This window comes from Dermacentor variabilis, unplaced genomic scaffold, assembly GCF_050947875.1.
Source record: "Dermacentor variabilis isolate Ectoservices unplaced genomic scaffold, ASM5094787v1 scaffold_12, whole genome shotgun sequence".
NCBI lineage: Eukaryota > Metazoa > Arthropoda > Arachnida > Ixodida > Ixodidae > Dermacentor > Dermacentor variabilis.
In genome coordinates this window covers 23,230,063-23,250,696 of record NW_027460280.1, presented here as the reverse complement: position 1 = coordinate 23,250,696, position 20,634 = coordinate 23,230,063, and the positions used below count along the sequence as shown (strand labels likewise).

Sequence of the window (20,634 nt, the reverse complement as noted above, 5' to 3'; positions counted from 1 at the left end):
CTATTTGTGTATCGTCTACGTACATGGAATAAAAAATGGCCGGTGGCAGTGAAGCACGTAGTGCGTTCATCTTAACGATAAAGAGAGTGCAGCTGAGCACGCCTCCCTGGGGTACACCAGTTTCCTGCGTGAAGGGACGTGACAGTGCATTGCCGACTTTTACACGGAAGGTGCGATTGGACAAATAGCTTTCAATTATTTTCAACATATTTCCACAGATGTCCATTTCCGACAAGTCTCGCAAGATCCCGTAGCGCCATGTTTTATCATATGCCTTCTCCATATCGAGGAATATGGAGAGGAAATACTGTTTGTGTACGAAGGCATCGCGAATGTATCCTTCAATGCGCACAAGATGATCGGTTGTTGACCGCCCTTGTCTGAAGCCACATTGATGGGGATCGAGTATATTGTTGAGTTCAAGGAAGTGTATGAGTCTGTGATTAATCATTTTTTCAAAGAGCTTGCACAAACAATTTGTTAGAGCTATCGGACGATAACTTGCTGCCAAGGAGGGGTCTTTTCTTTGCTTCAGGACAGGAACCACAATCGCCTCTTTCCATGTAGATGGGAGGTATCCCGCAGCCCACAGTGTGTTGAAAAGTGTAAGTAGTGTAATTTGTGTGTCAGTATGAAAGTTTCTGATCATGTCATACATGACTCTGTCAGGTCCCGGTGCAGTGCTTTTGCATGTGTTCAAGGCAGCTCTCAACTCGGCAATACTGAAAGGCCGGTTATAGGGTTCATTCTGTCTTGATTGTCTAATTAGTGGCTTACATTCTTCTGTTTGTTTACATTTGAGAAAGGACTGAGAATAATGGGTTGAGCTCGACACGCTCTCAAAGTGCTCACCAAGTGAGTCTGCCTGATCTTCCAGGGTATCGCCTTGTGTGTTTACCAGAGGGAGTGATTGTGCTTGTCACCCTATTATCCTAATAACCCTGTTCCAGACTTTAGCCTCATCTGTGTACGAGTTGATGCCCCATAAAAACTTCTGCCAGCTTTCTCTTCTGGACTGTCGGCGGGTTCGCCTGCCTTCGGACTTTACTTTCTTAAAGTTTACAAGATTCTCCGCAGTGGGAGAGGCACGTAGCAACCCCCATGCATTGTTCTGTTTTTTACGTGCGATCCTACAATCGTCGTTCTACCACGGGACACGCCGTTTGCACATCATCCCATGAAATACTAGAAAGAGTTCGGAATTTCTCCCAGTCGGCTGTGTCAATCTTCCATCTAGGAGCTTGTGGAGGATATTCGTTTTCTTTAGATGTTCTGATCAGTATGGGGAAGTGGTCGCTCCCGTAAGGATTGTTCGTAACTTCCCATTAGAGTTCGGGCAGTATAGACGGGGAAACTATACTAAGATCCATTGAATAAAAGCTTCTGTTTGCTAGGGAGTAATACGTGGGTTCCTTCTTATTCAGCAGGCACGCACCAGAAGGGAAAAGGAACTGTTCAACAAGACGACCTCGCGCATCTCTACGAGAGTCGCCCCACAGGGAGCTGTGCGCATTGAAATCGCCAAGAACAACATAAGGTTCTGGCAATTGATCTATAAACAATTGGAATTCATGTTTCGTTAATTTGTAGTGTGGGGGTACGTAAAGGGAGCAAATGGTGACGAGTTTATTTAGAAGAACAGCTCGAACCGCCACTGCTTCAAGGGGCGTCAATAGCTGTAAACGCTCACAGGAGATACCTTTATGAATTAAAATGGCAACACCGCCTGATGATACGACAGAATCATCGCGATCTTTGCGGAACTTGACATACGGTCTGAGGAAGTTTGTGTGTTGTAGTTTTAAGTGTGTTTCCTGTAGACACAGCACTTTTGAATTGTGTTTTTGGATAAGCTCTTGTACGTCATCAAGGTTCCTAAGAAGACCCCTGACATTCCATTGAATTATTTGTGTAGCCATATTGGAAGTAAATAAGTGCTGTGTGTATGGAAACGGAGGTGATGCCTTAGGTTACAGAGCTCTTTCGAGGCCCTGTAACGGGGGTTCTGCCCTTTCTGGAGCGTTCGAGGGAGCCTCGCCGCTCCTTAGGCGTTTGGTGCGCCTTGAGGACAGGTGTAGTGTCCATTGCCTCTTGTGAGGCGCCGGACATGTGCTCTTGCGAGCGAGAAGTTACAAGGAAGAGTCCTGCCTTGGAGGGCAAGACCCCTGCGCCCACCAGCCCGGAGGTCGATGGGGCACCCTGCGGGATTTGGCTGCACCGGCTGTTGCCAGCGCTGGAAGGGGCCGGGGAGGTTGGGGCAGCCTCGGCTGCGCCCACCTTCGGGATCGATGGCCCCCCTTGCTGTGTTGATGGAGCAGCGCTAGCTGCAACCGCCACAGGGGCAGATGGCGTAACTGCCAACTCACTGCCTGTGGGTCGGACAGCCGCCGAAGGCCGTTGTGACGCTGCCCCCTTACGCGCCACATCGGCAAAGCTGCTCTTAGACAGCTATGACACCCGCCTACGTGCCTCCTTGAAAGATGTTTTCTTTGACTTTGATTGTCACAATCTCTTTTTCTCTTTTCCAGGACGGGCAGGCGCGCGAGTATGTGGCGTGCTCGCCATCACAGTTGACACAATGTGGAGTGTTCTGGCACGTTTCGGAGGAATGTTCATTGTCACTGCACTTGGCACAAGTCAGCCGGCCTTGACAGTTCTGTGAACTGTGGCCGAAACGTTGGCACTTAAAGCATCTGAGAGGATTGGGAACGTATGGCCGAACACGAAGTTTGATATAACCAGCTTCGATGGACTCGGGAAGGTCACTTGAGCCGATAGTGAGTATCAGGTGTTTCGTCTTGATCTCTTTTCCATCTCTCCTCATCTTAATTCATTAAACATTGATAACATTCTGGTCACTGAAGCCCTCCAAGAGTTCAGCCTCAGAGAGCTCCATCAAGTCATCGTCAGAGACAACACCACGGGTGATGTTCATCGTGCGGTGCAGGGTTATAATTATTTGGGTTTCCCCAAATGACACTAGTGTTGACAATTTTTCATATTGTTTTTGAACGCGGAGCTCCAAGAGGAGATCACCGCTTGACATCCTCGACGCCTTATATCCAGGACCAAAGGCTTCAGTCAGTGACTTCGAAACAAGGAAGGGTGAGATAGTTCTTACTGGTTTATCTGGTTTTGCAGAATGGATGACATGGAAACGCGGGAAGGATTCTTTTTGGCGCCCAAAAAATTGGAAGACTTCATCAGTGCGCCCTCTTTTCTGAGGGCGATCAGGTAGTGGAGGGAAGGAAGTAGCCATGTGTGGACGTGTAGTTTTCGGCAGCAACGCCAGCCACCCACCATGGAGTCCAACAAGGGGACGCTGCAGGGCCTGAAAAACACGGCCTGCAAACGCCAGCTGTACGTTGCCACTATAACCCAATATGACATAACCAAGGTTGGCTACTCACACAAGGTTAAACCTTACTGCCAGGAAGGTCGGAAGTAATTAAGAAATGAGAAGGAGACAGGAAAGGTGGAAAGTAAGGAAAAGACGAAGGTTGTAGGGAGAGAGAGACAGGAAAAGGCAACTACCGATTTCCCCCGGGTGGGTCAGTCCGGGGGTGCCGTCTGTGTGAAGCAGAGGCCAAAGAGGTGTGTTGCCTCCGCTGGGGGGCCTTAAAGGTCCAAACACCCAGCATCGGCTCAACCCCCAGGATCCCCTTTTCCCCGGACACGGTTAAGCCACGCACGGTTAAACGCGGGAGGGTCCAACCCTCGTGTGCTCAGGTACGTGGTGTCGCAACACACCAAACGCCTGCTGACGCAGGCGCCCATGCGGGGTTGTTTTCAGGTGGTTCTAACAAATATGTGCAAGCGTTCTTACAAAACCGGGCCCCTCAGTTCCCCTTCTTTTCACCCAATACTTGACAATCGGCTATATTGTGCTTATGGCCTATCAATTAGTCTTTCTTGCAGCCTTGTCATGTAGGAGTCTTATCTCTTACATTACAACCAATGGTGTTTTTTTCTTGCAGAAGACTGTATTCTTTCTAGGGCACACGAATACCTCATTAGCATTTTATTTTCCTTTTCCACAAGATCTGATATTTTTTCAACTATTTATTATGCGTTTTTGAAAAGTTGGTCAGCTTGAAATGCGTGTCATTCTTGAAAACCTTGTTTGGTACCAAGCTTAAAGGTGTCAAGCGGCTATTCGTGTAGTTCTTTTCATGACTGTTGTGATCTTGTGTTTAAAATTATCCTAATTTTTCGTGATAGTCGACTGTCTATTCAATGCAAGCGTGTTCGTGACTATACTGAAAGAAATATTCCTGCTGTAGATATGTGCGTTTGCGTTTGTCTATTTGATATTCGATACTTACTATTCGTATTCGATTCGTACTTGAAAAAGTCCATATTCAATCATCTAGCTTTAATATTTACATACTGGATTATGACAGTTTAACTTTTTCATTACCTTCTGATTGGATGGCTACAAATACAGCACTATTCGAAAGAGCAGAATAAGCAACATTGTTTTCCTAGCATGAAAATGTATTTAGTCTGTATTATTCCTAAATTTTTTGTGCTTGTCGACATTCGTGGTAGCAGAACTAGATTCTGTGGAACGCACTGACCACATGTTGTTAACATGGCAATGACAATTACCCGAGCTTTGTACAGATTAAATACCATATTTTCGCCCTTGATCCAGCTGAAAGCCATTGTGAAGTACTGATTGGTCCAAAAGACGTGAGAAACGGAAGCGATTTGTTCAGTCACATGTGAACGAGCAAAGCCGTTCTGATATTTATGCAGTTATGCAGTCGATACGTCTTATTCATCTGCTGTGTTCTAAATCTGAACAGAAAATTTATTCCATTTGGTTTTGGTAAATTAGTTCTCTGACACGCTTGCTAAGCGTCTACCAATCGAATGGATTTAGTGACACCACTGAACCCGCAGCGTTTAAATGCTGCGGGTTCACATATGTTTTGTAATATTCAATTATATGTATATTCAATAGGTTTTGTAAATAATGAATGAATAAACCTCAATTCTGCGACCCCAATGTCAAGGTTATGGTGACCACTGTGCTGTGAAGCACTATCACAATGCGAAGGCAACCGTTGGTTCATCATGGTCACGGAGCCTATGCGTCACACAGCGAGATTCAGCCATTTGCATGTAGCTTTTGAATATTAAAGCGCATTCTTGAAGGCTATTTTACGAGCAATTTTTCTAACTTATCAGTTGTTAAAATATCGCCAACTGTTCAGTCAAGTCACTAAAAAAGTCACTGATTGCTAAATAGCAAGCTTTGCCGTAAACAGACAAAAAAGTAACAAAATTAGCATCAAAATCGCTAATATGGCAACACTGATAAAGTACCGGTAAATTATACAAGCAAATTTAGACCCCAACAAACACGGGATGATGCAAGTGATGGTAGATTAAGCTTGTTTTGGAAAGCCTAGCGATAGCTTTTGCAGCAATGCAGGCTTGCAAGGCATGTCCCGCAGGCAGCTCATGATGATGATGATGTGTGGTGTTTTGTGGCGAAAGGGCCAGGTTTGGCCAAAGAGTGCCATGACAAGTGGTAATGTTGACGATGTGTTATGGATGGGCACAATGAATTCCTCATGGTAGTTGTGACATGGCTGTAAGAAAGCCTAACACCTGTTGCTGTAAGTGGCATAGAATGTATAAGTGCTAAAATAATGAAGATGACTAGGCAGTGATGTGGGCTTTCGTTAAAACATGATGCAATAAAACATAACACTGACACCAGAGTTTCAAGAGAGCCCTTGAATGCAGGGCTGTTAGTCATGTGCTAAAAGTTGCCCGGCCAAATGATTTTAAGGGTGTCGGTTTCGGCTAAAAAATCTAAAACTGTTTGCAGATTAAAAAGCGGTTCATCACTAAGAAAAAAATGCAGGGTGAAAGGTTATATTCTCGCGATATGCAGAAGGGAAATACTTTTTCCTCTCTGTTTCTATGGCAGGGCACTGAATAAGAACATGGAGGACTGTGAGACTATTGCCGCACTTAATACAAGTTGGAGGATCACCGCCAGTCAAGAGATGAGCGAGTACCGTATGTGAGGTCTATTCTTAATCGGCAAAGAAGTACTTGCTTGTACCGTACTATTTTCCCACTTATCAGTTCCCCAGTTTTGGTTTTACAATGTAAAGCTTATTCATTGCTTATGTATACCCCTCGCCTTGCCAATGATTCCTCAATTTACGGCACAGCAAAGGCTTTAGGTCTGTGGCAGGGATGGGGGCATTTCCCATCTCTGTCGCTAAAACTCCCCCAGCGTAGCCATTTCGTCAGCAGCCACATTGCCTTCTATACCCCTGTGGTCAGGTACCTAGCATCAAACGATCACTTGGTTGCACATATTTGCAGAGCACAAGGTATATAGTTCATTCAAAACGGAGTTCTTGTGTTTTCGTAGGCTAATTAGGGCTCTCACTACACTTAATGAGTCTGTGAAGACAATAGCCTTAGCAATATTTGTGAGCCGTATGCATTGAATAGCCTTAAGTATAGCGTATGCTTCCGCTGTGGCTGTTCAAGTGGCTGAGGAGTTCTATAGAGATTTATACAGTACCAGTGGCACGCACGATGATAATGGAAGACAAAATAGTCTAGAGGAATTCGAAATCCCGAAGGTAACAGCGGAAGAAGTAAAGAAAGCCTTAGGAGATATGCAAAGGGGGAAGGCAGCTGGGGAGGATCAGGTAACAGCAGATTTGTTGAAGGATGGTGGACAGATTGTTCTAGAGAAACTGGCCACCCTGTATACGCAATGCCTCATGACCTCGAGCGTACCGGAATCTTGGAAGAACGCTAACATAATCCTAATCCATAAGAAAGGGGACGCCAAAGACTTGAAAAATTATAGACCGATCAGCTTACTGTCCGTTGCCTACAAAGTATTTACTAAGGTAATTGCAAATAGAATCAGGAACACCTTACACTTCTGTCAACCAAAGGACCAGGCAGGATTCCGTAAAGGCTACTCAACAATAGACCATATTCACACTATCAATCAAGTGATAGAGAAATGTGCAGAATATAACCAACCCTTATATATAGCTTGCATTGATTACGAGAAAGCGTTTGATTCAGTCGAAACCTCAGCAGTCATGGAGGCATTACGGAATCAGGGTGTAGATGAGCCATATGTAAAAATACTGGAAGATATCTATAGCGGCTCCACAGCCACCGTAGTCCTCCATAAAGCAAGCAACAAAATCCCGATAAAGAAAGGCGTCAGGCAGGGAGATACGATATCTCCAATGCTATTCACAGCGTGTTTACAGGAGGTATTCAGAGACCTGGATTGGGAAGAATTGGGGATAAAAGTTAATGGAGAATACCTTAGTAACTTGCGATTCGCTGATGATATTGCCTTGCTTAGTAACTCAGGGGACCAATTGCAATGCATGCTCACTGACCTGGAGAGGCAAAGCAGAAGAGTGGGTCTAAAGATTAATATGCAGAAAACTAAAGTATTGCTTAACAGTCTCGGGAGGGAACAGCAATTTACAATAGGCAGCGAGGCACTGGAAGTCGTAAGGGAATACATCTACTTAGGGCAGGTAGTGACGGCGGATCCGGATCATGAGACAGAAATAATCAGAAGAATAAGAATGGGCTGGAGTGCGTTTGGCAGGCATTCCCAAATCATGAACAGCAGGTTGCCGTTATCCCTCAAGAGAAAAGTATATAATGGCTGTGTCTTACCAGTACTCACCTACGGGGCAGAAACCTGGAGGCTTACGAAAAGGGTTCTACTCAAATTGAGGACGACACAACGAGCTATGGAAAGAAGAATGATAGGTGTAACGTTAAGGGATAAGAAAAGAGCAGATTGGGTGAGGGAACAAACGCGAGTTAAAGACATCTTAGTTGAAATCAAGAAAAAGAAATGGGCATGGGCAGGACATGTAATGAGGAGGGAAGATAACCGATGGTCATTAAGGGTTACGGACTGGATCCCAAGGGAAGGGAAGCGTAGCAGGGGGCGGCAGAAAGTCAGGTGGGCGGATGAGATTAAGAAGTTTGCAGGGACGGCATGGCCACAATTAGTACATGACCGGGGTTGTTGGAGAAGTATGGGAGAGGCCTTTGCCCTGCAGTGGGCGTAACCAGGCTGATGATGATGATGATGATGATGCTTCCGCTGTAAAGATACTGGTGTGTGGGTTTAGTGCTCCAGATGTTAAAAATGAGGGTCCCAGAGCTGCCTAAGCAACACCAGCAAGAGACTTCGAAGCATCTGTATAAAATTTATCACAGGAGTACTTCTCCTTAAGTTCCAGAAAATGCAAATATATGTGTGCCTCCGGGGATCATTTCGATATTTCTAAGAAAGAGATGTCACATTGGATAGTCTGCCACTCCCAAGATAGTTGAAGCCATATAGGAGCTGTTAGGACATTGTGTAAAAGAGGGACCTCTGTTTTTTCCTGAGAGTGCTTCCAACCGGAGGGACGGAGGAGGCCTAGTGGCTGGGCGGTTGCAAAACCTGGGTGTCTACCAAGTTGACCTTTCCAAATTCCCTGAGTTTTCCAGGTTTTCCCTGAGCACCTTTGCAAAATTCCCTGACTGAGCCAGAACTTTGTTTTATGTCAAGACAGGCTGACACCATGTTGCTCGATGCTGTCACTCTCTAGTAAGCATGGTGAAACAAAAAAAAATGACAATCCAGTTTGAATAGTACGGTGTAATATCTATTTTATTTAAAAAGAAAACAGAGGGAAGGTGTTAGTAAAATGCACAGCAAAAAAAATTGTAAAACCCATTCCGAATTGAGTCGAACATTTTCAAATACGAATGAAAAGGAGATGCATACATAAGTAAATATTTTTGAATATGAGCTATTCCTATCAACTGTTAGCAAGCTCATCGGTATGAGGCCTGAACTTTTGTCACAACTAGGATTCTCTCTCAGCAGCTACAAAGTCAACCTCAAATGTCCTGAAATACTCTCAGCCCGTACACAACAACTCAGTTTTACTGCTTTAAAGAGTTTATTTTGGTTTGAATGAGGGACACCTGCATCTAAGCGTCAGCCAACACTTTGTTTTTTGAGCTCGAGCTCCTTCGAAGAGGCGCCAGCACGCTTCATTTCTCGTTAATTCTTTAGTGCGTCGGTCCGTTCTGTTCTCATCCTCCTTCTGCCACGCGTTCACCCCATGGACCCTTTGAAGCATCCTCTTGGCCAGTTGTACAATCAACGTCCGATTTTTCGGACTCCCTAGGAGCCGCAAAAACATCCGAAAAAAATGAATGCATGTCTTTAACTGCCCTCAAGGGATAAAATTGGCACAGGCACGTCCGAAAAAGCTCTTAAGGCCTGCCAGGATACTTATTAGGCATATTGGTGCTCATACTGTGGCAGGAGATGGGGGTGCACGCGTGTATAATTAAGGAATACATACTGTGTCCCGTGACAATTGCCCTTTTCCACACTTGTTATCCTTCACCGCGTAACATTCCTGTACTAAGGCAAAGCTAACTTTTGGAGACTGGCATTACGCAACGCGCTGTGCTGTGTGAGCTTCGAAGCCAATTACAAAGGCGGAGTCGGTGCCATTGCTGAGAGCGGCGAATTCTTTCAATGAAAAACACAGCACCACACGGCAAGAAGCTTAATAGTGAACATAGAAGCAGCTAGGCCTAATGTTGCCGCGGTGGTGGCTACGGCTGCCAGCGGATCTGCGTGCGAGAGTGCCGGTTTGAGGCGGCAAGATAATCAAAACGGCGGCGGTGGTGGCTTTCATTAATGCCATTTCAGACCTGCAGTCAGGGCAATATACATCGACTATATGGAGTACGTGGTGGTGCTGCAAAGCCGTGCGAATTATCGGGCATGTTCGAAAAATCAGGCGTCTAGAAAATAGGTCGTTAACTACTATGGCAATACCTCGTGCCGATGACACGGCGTCAATGACAATTCGTTGCAATTCCTCTGTTACTGGAGCCAGCATTAACACAACTTTTGTTCCCTTTCAATAAAGTTACAGCTAATTTTCCCTGATAAAAGCACAAATTCCCCGAGTTTTCCCTGCATATTTCCAGACTGTTCAAATTCCCTGAGAATTCCTTGTTTTCCCGGTTGGTAGACACCCTGGAAACAGCCTAGCAGTGGACAAGTCGCATATAGTAGAATGAAAAGGATGTTTAGCATCTGAGTTTACTTTCAGGGTGCAGGAGAAAGTTAAATATGTCCTTTGGTAGTGAAATGACCATTCGTTTTATTCGACGTAGAGGCTATGCACAGGGCTAGTCCTAAAGGCACCTGTAGCAAGGCGGATGCCTAAGTGGTGAATAGGATCTAGCATTTTCAGAGCACTAGGTCCAGCAGAATTATAGACTATTGCTCTGTAGTCAAGCCGTATTAATATTAGACTTTTGTACAGCTTTAAAAGGAATCTCCTGTCGCTTTCCCAAGATGTGTGTGACAAGAGCTTCAGCAGGTTCATAGTCTTGAGGCACTTTGCCATAAGATACTTCAGGTGTGGTACAAAGGTTAGCTTACTGTCTAAAAGGATCCCTAGAAATTTGTGTGATGGCTCACACAGCCTTTCTCCCTTCAGATCTATTGCAGGGTCCGCCAGTATGCCTCTCTTGATAGAGAACAGGATTCGCATACTTTTTTGAGGGTTTAGCTTAAAACCATTTTCGTCAGCCCATTTACACAATTTATTTATGCAAAGCTGTACTTGTCGCTCGCAGATACTTAGATTACATGATTTGAAACCTATCTGGATGTCATCCACAAATACGGAATAAAACATAGTATGTGGTATGACAGTCTGGATCGAGTTCATTTTGACGATAAAAAAAGAGTGAAGCTCAGCACACCACCTTGTGGAACACCAGCCGCTTGCGTAAATGGACGAGACAGAACGTTACCAACTCTAACACGGAACGTGCGATTGGAGAGGTAACTCTGAATCACATTCAGCGAGTTGCCTCGAACTCCCATTTCAGACAGGTCACGGAGGATTCCAAAGCGCCAGGTTGTGTCGTATGCCTTTTCCATATCAAAAACTACTTACAGGAAAAACTGTTTGTGGACAAAGGCATCACGGATATTTGTCTCGATGTGAACAAGGTGATCTGTTGTGGATCTACCCTCCCTGAAACTGCACTGAAGGGGATCGAGTATCTTGTTGCTTTCAAGAAAATGGATTAGGTGACGGTTAATCATTTTCTCAAATAGTTTGCGTAGACAACTTGTCAGAGCTATAGGCCTATAACTGTTTGGTGAGGAAGGGTCCTTGCCCTCTTTGAGAATAGGGATTACGATTGCTTCTTTCCAGATGGAAAGAATGTAGCCGGCAGAGAACATTTAATTGAAGAGTGACAGTAGTGTTTTTTGGGTTTCAGAGTGTAAGTGTCTGATCATCTCATACATTATTCTGTCACTTTCAGGGGCGGACTTGTTGCAACAGTTCAGTGACGCCTGGAACTCAGCCATTCTGAATGGACGATTGTATACTTCATTAGATGTGCATTTCCGACCCAGAGTCAGCTGCTCTGCTTGTCGCTGATATTTTAGGAGTGTATCTGTGTAATGAGATGTACTGGAAACGTGCGCAAAATGTGCTCCTAGACAATCCGCCTGGTCGTCAAGAGTACCTGCTTGCGTGTTTACTAATGGCAGAGGTTGAGTTTCGTGGCCTTTTATTTTGTTTACCCTGTTCCAGGCTTTTCTTTCATCTGTATAAGAATTAACGCCGGAAATGTATTTTTTCCAACTGTCCCTTTAGGCACGACGGCGAGTCCTTCTACCTTCTGATCTTATTTTTTTTAAAGCTGATAAGGTTTTCGGTAGTTTACTAATGGCAGAGGATGAGTTTCGCGGCCTTTTATTTTGTTTACCCTGTTCCAGGCTTTTCTTTCATCTGTATAAGAATTAACACCGGAAATGTATTTTTGCCACATGTCCCTTTAGGCACGACGGCGCGTCCTTCCACCTTCTGATTTTATTTTTTTAAAGCTGATAAGGTTTTCAGTAGTCGGAGAGTCACGGAGCTCATTCCAAGCCTTATTCTGTTTCTTTTGCGCTGCCTTACATTCATCGTTCCACCAGGGAACACGTCGTTTAATAGGCGATGCGTTTGCGGGATACATATTGACGCTGCGTCGACAATAAATGCGGTTAAATATGACACTGCATCGTCAATACTAAGCGCACGAATATCATCTCATGTGACATATGACAGCTCTCTGCATTGCTGCCAGTTTGCTGAGTCAGCTTTCCACTGAGGCGCATGTGGAGAACATTCGTCCCATTTCCTTAATTTTAAAACAATCGGGAAATGATCACTCCCATATGGATTCTTATGTACTTTCCACTCCAAGTACGGCATGACTGTACTTGAAACAATGGTTAAATCTATAGATGAAAATGTCATTTGCAACGCTGTAAAAAGTTGGCTCCTTCTTATTTAGCAAGCATGCACCTGTACTTAAGAGGAAGTTTTCAATCAGACGCCCTCTGGCACCAAATCGAGAGTCACCCCACAAGGTATGACGAGCATTTAGGTCTCCAACGACAATGTAGGGTTCCGGTAGTTGCACAATAAAGCTTTCAAATTCAGTTTTGGAAAGTTGACAGTTTGGAGGAATGTATAAAGATGCAATTGTCAGCAGCTTACCAAAAGCCCTGCTCTGACTGCAACTGCCTCTAGGGGCGTTTTAAGCTCTAATTGCCAGCAAGCAACACCCTTATCTACAATTATTGCCACTAGTTCTTTTCCTCCACTGTGAATTGATGTTTTTCCTGTACAGCTACCTCAACACTCTCCCAGCCCATTTACTTTCTTCCATATTCCTCATTACTGCCACACCGCCAGACGAGGCAAGGGCGTCGGTGCGATCTTTTCAGTAAATGGCATACTGCCTGAGAAAGTTTGTGCCTGAAGGATTAAGATGCGTTTCTTGGACACACAGCACCTTTGGATTGTACTTATTTAAGAGTTCCTTAATGTCATCTAGGTTGTGGAGTAAACCCCTGACATTCCATTATATTATCTGTGTGTCCATAATGTATGTGTTTTGTGCTGTGTGTCTAAATGATATAGATTAGATTAGCTCACAAGACCTTTCCAGGCCCCATGATACGAGATTTCTCTTTCTTCCCGGCGCGCTCAAGGGAGCTGCGCCATTCCTTGGGTGTCTGAAACGCCGGAATTTTGCTCGTATCCATCACCTTATCTGAGGCGGTGGATACTGCCCGTGCAGCGGGCACTTTCGCGGGAGTGTTGGGCTGATCTGCATAGGCAGTGGCCCTGGGTCCAACAGGCCCGAGGGTCTGCTGGCCTTCCTTTGCGGGGGCCGGAACAGCGCTGGATGTTCCAAAAACGGGGGGGGGGGGGGGCCTGATGGCATGACCGCCGTGTGACCTGGGCAACCGCCGAATGATGTAGCGCTACCCGGCACGCCACATCGGTGTAGGAAGGACTAGACTGATTGTGGAGAGCGAAATGTTTACGTGCCTCTGGAAAAGATAGGTTTAGTTTGACTTTCAGTTCTATGATTTGCTTCTCTTTCTTCCACGAGGGGCATGATCATGAGTAGGATGGGTAATCTCCTTCACAGTTGGCACAGCACATTGCTGAAGTGCAGATGTCTGAAGCGTGTTCTGTTGAACTACACTTATCGCAAGTATCATGCCCTCTGCAGGTTTGCGACCCATGCCCAAAACGCTGACACTTGAAGCATCAACGCGGATTTGGGATGTATGGTCTAACACGATGTTTGCAGTAGCCGATTTCTATTGTTTCAGGCAGGTTGCTGGTTCCGAAAGTAATGATTATGTGTTTGGTCAGTATGTGTTTGTCATCTCGCCTTAATGTTATTCTTTGCACTTTTACTACATTTCGGTCTTGCCATCCTTCTAGTAGTTCGCTTTCACTCAGTTCGAGAAGGTCATCTTTCGAGACGACCCCACGCACTTGTGTTCATGGATCTGTGTGGGCCCACCGAGACTGCAATTTCCCCAAATGCTACAAGTTTCGAGAGTTTGTCATATTGCGCTTTGTCACGAAGTTCGAGAAGAAGATTGCCACTTCCCATCTTCGTTACTTTATAGCCTGGGCCAATTGCTTCCGTGAGGCATTGGTGAGATCATTCTGACTGTTTTGCTATCGTGCTGACTGTGTACAACATGGTACTTGGGAAAAGATTGCTTTGTTTGCATGAAAAACGTTAAAAGTTTCATCGGTACGCCCCCTCTTGAGGGGGCGATCAGGTAATGGTGGGAAGTTGCTTGCCATATAGTGTTGGAAATTTCAACGGTGATGGTGGCCACCCACCACCGAGCCCAACAAGGGGACGCTACAAGGTTGGAAGAATACCTGAAGACGCCAGCCATGCATTGCCGCTATAACCTAATATAGAATACCCAAGGTTGGATAACTACACCAGGTTAACCCTTGCCGCCCAGAATACGGAAGTGAGGAGAAGTGATAAGAAGACCGGAAAGAAGAAACAGTGAAAGAGAAAGGAAAAGATTGAAAGGGGGACAGGAAAAGGCGCCTGCCGATTTCCTCCAGATGGGTCAGTCTGGAGGTGCCGTCTGTGTGAAGCAGAAGCCAAAGAGGTGTGTGTTGCCTCCTGGGTGTAAGGTCCGAACACCCAGCATCGGCTCAACCCCCAGGATCCCCCTTTCCCCATGCACGGCTACATGTGGGAGGGTCCGACCCTCATGTGCTCGGGTACGTGGTGTCGCAACACACCAAACGCCTCCTGACGCAGATGCCCTTGCGGGGGTCCGCAGGCATCTCGCACTGCGAAGTACGGAATAATGCATCATCTGCTACAGCACGTGGAGGCGAGGCTCGAAAGCAGGGGATACGTAATAAATAAATTGTACCTATGTGAGCCCAATTCTGAGAGAAAACTTGGCCTCAGCTGTTGTTTTGTTGTATTTGTGCAGTGTGCAGCCGACAGTGCAAACTTTCAGAAGTGTGTGTGTGTTGGGGGGCGAATAAATGGCCTACTTTTCCTTTTCAATTCTGACTGTGGGGGGAGGGCACACCTCCCTCCAAACCGGTAGGTACACATATGACAAGCATGGTGCCAAGCACATACAGGCAAATATAAACACATCTTACTCTATGACCATGATCACTCGCTGTTCCAACACTGACGTGATGAAGACCGCCGGCAGCGAGAAGCGAACGCTTCTTGCTGCCTCAGTTTCACCGCGAGAACACCTTTCACGACCAAATAAGTGAAAGCAGTCTTGAAAGTTCTGGGAACCTCAATTGCCCTATTGAGGTTCAATTGCACTATTGACAGACCAATTGGTCCGAATCAATGTCTAGGTGAAGACTTGAAAGACTACTGCAGACTTGCAGAGGTGGGGAAATTTACCAACTGTTACCAAGTAGGCTCTGTGTGCTATATAAATACCAGTGATGAGTGCACTGAAGAACCAATGTGGCCGAGACTCCACGTGCAGCGGTGGAGAGGCCAGATCCCATTAACAGTGCTTTAAGCCGCTTTCTGTAGACCAGAGTGATCTTTGTTAGGACTCTAGGTGCATATATTCCTGGGTTTCAAAAGTGGGGGAGCAAGTGCCTCCCGCCCCCAGTAGATACGCCTACGCACAGGAACACCACAGCCACTCAGCAACCAAGTGTGGGTCGCTGGCATATTTAAAAGTTATGGCAAAACTAAAGCAGCCTTGTGATGAACAAACACTGCTACATAGTGTTTCACTCCCATCCCTGCAAAAACATAAAAGAAACTTGGATGACCCAAGCAATCGTTCTGAAAGCAAACTACTTTTAAGAAAGGCATGAAAAAAACATCTGGTTGCAATGAAAAAAGTTGCTACATCTCACCAATTTATAACTACGTACTTTGCATTTTGTTCAGAAGTGAAGACAAGCACAGCACAACACCAGCAGCACATCAGCCTATTGAGAGAGGACGCACCCTAAGGTTTAGGATATACAGTTAGAAGGAAGACTCATGTAAGCCACAAACACTCTCTGGTGCTTATGCTGTACGATGGCACAGTACTTGGCCACCCTTTCTATGGTGTCTCAGTAGCAGACAATGTGATACAGCTCCTCCTGCAGTCAACCACATCCCTCTGTATCATCTCTTCACTGCTCGTGCCTGAACTTTTTACACATTTTAGACTTCCAAGTGAGTCTTGCTTGCTGGAATTTAAGAATGTGCAGCACATGAAATTCAAGCTGTTGATGATCATAAAATGTTGGGGTTGACTCTATTAATGAGGCATCATTTGGGATTCGTTAGAAGTAGCTGAAGGATTGTCCCAACCTCAGTAGGTCATTTGCTCCTTTTTAATCCTCTCAACTACTCCAGTCCCACAAAGACTACTTGAACACATCAGAGGAGCTATTTCATCATGACAGCATCGTTGAGCAGCCCCATTGCCATTGATTTGTGAAATGCAAAGATTTTTTTTTTTTTCATTACCACTAGCAGAAGCCGGGAGACGGTGTCTTGCACATCATTTTCAGAATGACTGGTCCTGCAAAGTACAAACTTAAACAATAGCACTGAAATAATTTTGGAAATTGAGGGCGGAGCTAACTAACCAAATGCTGTTTGCCAAAAATGAAGGCAAGGTAATTTAAGCTTTTCCAATTTCCCAATCATGGATTAAACACGATCGGTGTTATCTTGATCCAAAACTTCAAAAGCAGGCCAGTGTGGAACTTTTGGCTATAAAGTGTTCTCGCTGCAGAGACGACAAAGCTGAAGCAAGGTAACAGGAATGGGCATATACACATGACAAACCACTCTTTTTAGACTCAATGCTGTGTTCTTTGCTTTAGCTGAGAGTAACATCAAACACAACACTTAGTCTACCTCAACAAATGAGTGACACTTGTGCACTATTTTGCTGTAGGAGTGCAGGTGAATTTACAGTGGTGCCTTGGTGTGGTGCAGTGTCCGGTTGGCTTTATGTATGCTACCTCTAGCAAAAGTACCAAACTGGAATGCTACGTCATCGGCAGGAATTGAATTGAAATAACTGTAGGCATTGCTATTTTAGCCCCAATCACTACATCATCTGTGAAATAGCTCCAGGCTCCGCATGAATGTTACTGTGCTGTGGCCACAACACACAAGAACTGTCCTAGTGTTTATGTCATCTTTGAATTCAAGGTGATGTAGTGCTGGGAGTTACCACTCAAAGCTGCAATTTCATTGCATTAGTGGCTGCGCCTTGATACACTGCTTTTCTGTCAAAAAAATAATGCAGTCCTGACTTCCGCCCCTTCGACATTACTCATGCAGTTTCCACACTTACAAAGACATTACACATTTTTCTGGACATGCATGTGACATGCTGGGAAGATCAGCTCACATATTGTCCCTCAGGTTGTTAAATTCTTTTATAGTGCATATGCTTCAACAAAAAAGTGCGACCACTCAGTGACCAGCCATACATTTTCTCCCACATACAGCCAGTGATGAAAACCAGGGCATCACAGCCCAAATAATTACAGGGCCACACAATGAAGCAGTCGTGATGAAATTACTCTTTCCCCACCTATAAGGGGCTAAGAAAGTCCATTGACAGGACTGAAAATAAGCACATGTTCCACAGCCAGGATAATCTTCATGGCTGTTTAAAACATCCACAAATTACAAAGCAGCCAGCCTCAACGTTTTGAAGTCATCAGCAGCAACGTGAATTTTATGTGTACTATGTGCCTTTTTATTCCAGCAAGTTACACTCAATGAAAGTCCCAAATGTGGAAAACTTGAAGCAGTGACAGGGATCATGAGGGTGAGGGATGTAACCTGCTGCAGCATAAAAATACCAAGCTGCGTCAAATAGTGCCTGCTATGGGAACACTACTAAAACGGCAGCTAGGTGTTACACTACACTGCAGTAGAGCCCTAGCAAATACTTTTCATAGGCACCCTGTAATTACAATTCAGTTACCTTCAGCAGCCGCATATGCATTGATGGATATATAGCCCGTAACGGTGCAGTGAACAGTTGCAGTAAAGTTAAATGTGCAAGAGCAGCCAGAGTGCTTGTGTTCTCATACTGTGAACATTCTTGTACTTATGTTCATTGTGTTAAGTTCTGGTCGCAGAAACAAGAATTATGTTGTGGGCTGCAACACTACCCACAGCAATTCACCAAGAATGGACACTTTCTAAAAATGCAATGCGACAAGAAACATCACTGGGGTTCAGCTTGTTCACCACAAGAGGGTTGAAGAAAACATACAAACCCTGTAAACATACAACATATGCAAGAAGCAAAGTTTGTAAATCTCTGCCTTTGACACTGCACAATGGCACACACACCAACGAAGCACACTTGAGGAGCGAGCCGGCATGAGGTAAATGAAAACACTATTAGCCATACAATAGGTGCTTAGTGTAATAGGGCAAGCAAGCTGTACAGCAGTGAACAAGACTGCGCTAAAGAAAAGTTGTAGTGGTCAGCTGAATGAATGTGAAAGGCCCATAAACGAAGAAGAAATGCAGATTGAGCAGTCTGCTGCAAGGTTCGCAAAGAATGTAAAATAAAAGGGACTAAAGAAAACAGGTAAATGGGTGCTTCAGAGAGTGCTATGGCCGCTCAACGTGTGATTCAGAGACAGCTATGGGCGCTAATTGGAACAGATTACAGTTCTAACACAAATTCTTAATTTCTGTGAAGTGTTATGCAAGCTGTTCATTTCAAGAACTCTGCTTTGCATCAAAGGCGATACAGAAGAATGGAAGTGTCACGTTCAATCATATTCAAAAGTACAAAGAAAACAGATGCAAAGCATAATTCAAGCATCTATTTTCTTGGCTGTGACCCGATGTAAGCAGCCCTCTCCTAGCCACCTAGACATCTGAGTGGTGCTACTTAGAAAAATAGGCACAGTGCATCATCACAGAGGTCAACTTACAATAATCTCAGATTAGATACTCATACCACGTTCACAGAAATGTGCAACTGTTATTTTTATGTCAATCTAGGATTTTGTTTTTAAGTTATTTCCCATTACAAGACAAAAAGTTCAAAACTGTAAAGGTTTTATATGTGTACAAGCCTCTACTAAGTGGCAGAAGCAAGCTCGAGTAACAGTGACTTGCTTTCGCACTTCAGCTAATTCAGAAAAAGCAGCAACTTGTTTAGTTGCTTAAACACGTCATAAATGTCGCAGTGCTGAGCAACCGCTGCATGAAGGAGCCCAACAAGGCAAGCACAAAGAGGGCTTGAATGCGCAACGGGCTAAATACTCCACGCCTAACAATTCTCTAAATGACAATCGCTATGGTTGATGGCCAAGATCCCACAAAACAGTCATTGCACATTCGTCACGTTAAGCAACATTCAATTTTTTACATGGACAATTACCATGAAAAGTCCACTCCGCTAACTTTTACACTTGGCGCCACACGGTGTCAAACGAACGACGAGACAAGCGATTCGTCATGGTCGTTATAAAAATGTCGGATTGTGGGACATATTCTAGAACGTGTATGTGAGTGGCATCACACTTCGGTGCATTTAGAGCCCGCGCTCCAGAGCCAACGCCTCAAGTTTCTGTTTCAGCACCAACGACTGCAATTAAAGTACGTTCTCCTGTGACGTTAGCCAGAATGCTGCATGCAGACGTCATTGCGATGAGCGCAGCGAAACATCTCTGAAAATGCGATACTATGAGCGGAGAAACCAGGCGGAAATGAACACTTGCGTTTATCCAGTGAGCTAGAATGCAACGCAACACAGTGAATTCGAAAGCAAAAAATTATTGCGGTTGGTTCAGCAAAATTGCAATGCAATGAAGAAAATGCGTAGGCTTAAGCGTTACAGAGGATCGTAGAGGAGCACGAGGCTTCCAGTAGTTGCGATACCCTATGCACCACAAAATTGACGCAAATCGGTATATAAAAAAGTGCGGCTGTATGAGAACATAACTTAACCGGGGTTTCACGAAGATGTTCAGTACTTTAAGCCTTGTGACCCTAGCTAACTCACCTTCATGCCGAGACATCCTAGAAACAAAATAAAGAAGTAAACAGGGCCCGTAAGACGAGGCGGCACGAATAATTCCAAGCTTAAAGCGGAAATATACATTCACTATGCCAGCATCGGCGGCTGTCCTTTAAGAAATATGCCGAAGAAAACTTCTCATTCTAGCCAAAGGTGTACACCACCGCGATGTACTCAGTCTACACGACGTTCCTGCCTTCGATGACGTCACAGTGGTCAGAACATGAAAACATGGCTAACGTGAATTGACAACTCATTTTTAAGCAAGATCTTCAGTAAATACAATTTTAGGCGTACTTTTTATGCATCATAAATTAAACATAGATTGGTGTCAGCGCTCTGCACTAATGAAGCTCATATGGTCTAAAAAGAAAAGGCTTGTCAAGAGCGGCGACATATTACTCACATTCAACAACTATGGATAAGTTGGTTTCGGTTTCGTTAAGTTGAGAATAGTGTGTTCTGTGGTAGTACCACGTACTGTTGCTCTACTACGTTAGGGAGCACAGTTGCCGAGGTTTTTTGCAAGGAGGTTTTAAAAAGACTGCTGGAGTGGGAGATCTCTAGCTTCTTACCAGGAAAGGTGAAGCCAGTGCTTGCCCCTCCTTCACCTGAAATAGAGCCTTTGATGTCCGCTTACAGATTAATTGATTTGGCTCTGT

At 44.8% G+C, this 20,634-nt stretch overlaps 1 protein-coding gene across 2 annotated transcripts in view; it reads right to left on the bottom strand.

Annotated features, from left to right (window-relative positions):
- Positions 1 to 20,181, bottom strand: part of LOC142566073 (E3 ubiquitin-protein ligase KCMF1-like) — a 115,532-nt gene extending 95,351 nt beyond the window's left edge. For both annotated transcript variants that reach the window (XM_075676809.1, XM_075676810.1), the window contains exon 1: positions 19,958 to 20,181. In XM_075676809.1, coding sequence (XP_075532924.1) covers positions 19,958 to 19,973 — 16 coding nt within the window. In that variant the 5' untranslated portion in view covers positions 19,974 to 20,181. The remainder of the gene's footprint in view (positions 1 to 19,957) is intronic.
- Positions 20,182 to 20,634: the final 453 nt, after the last annotated feature.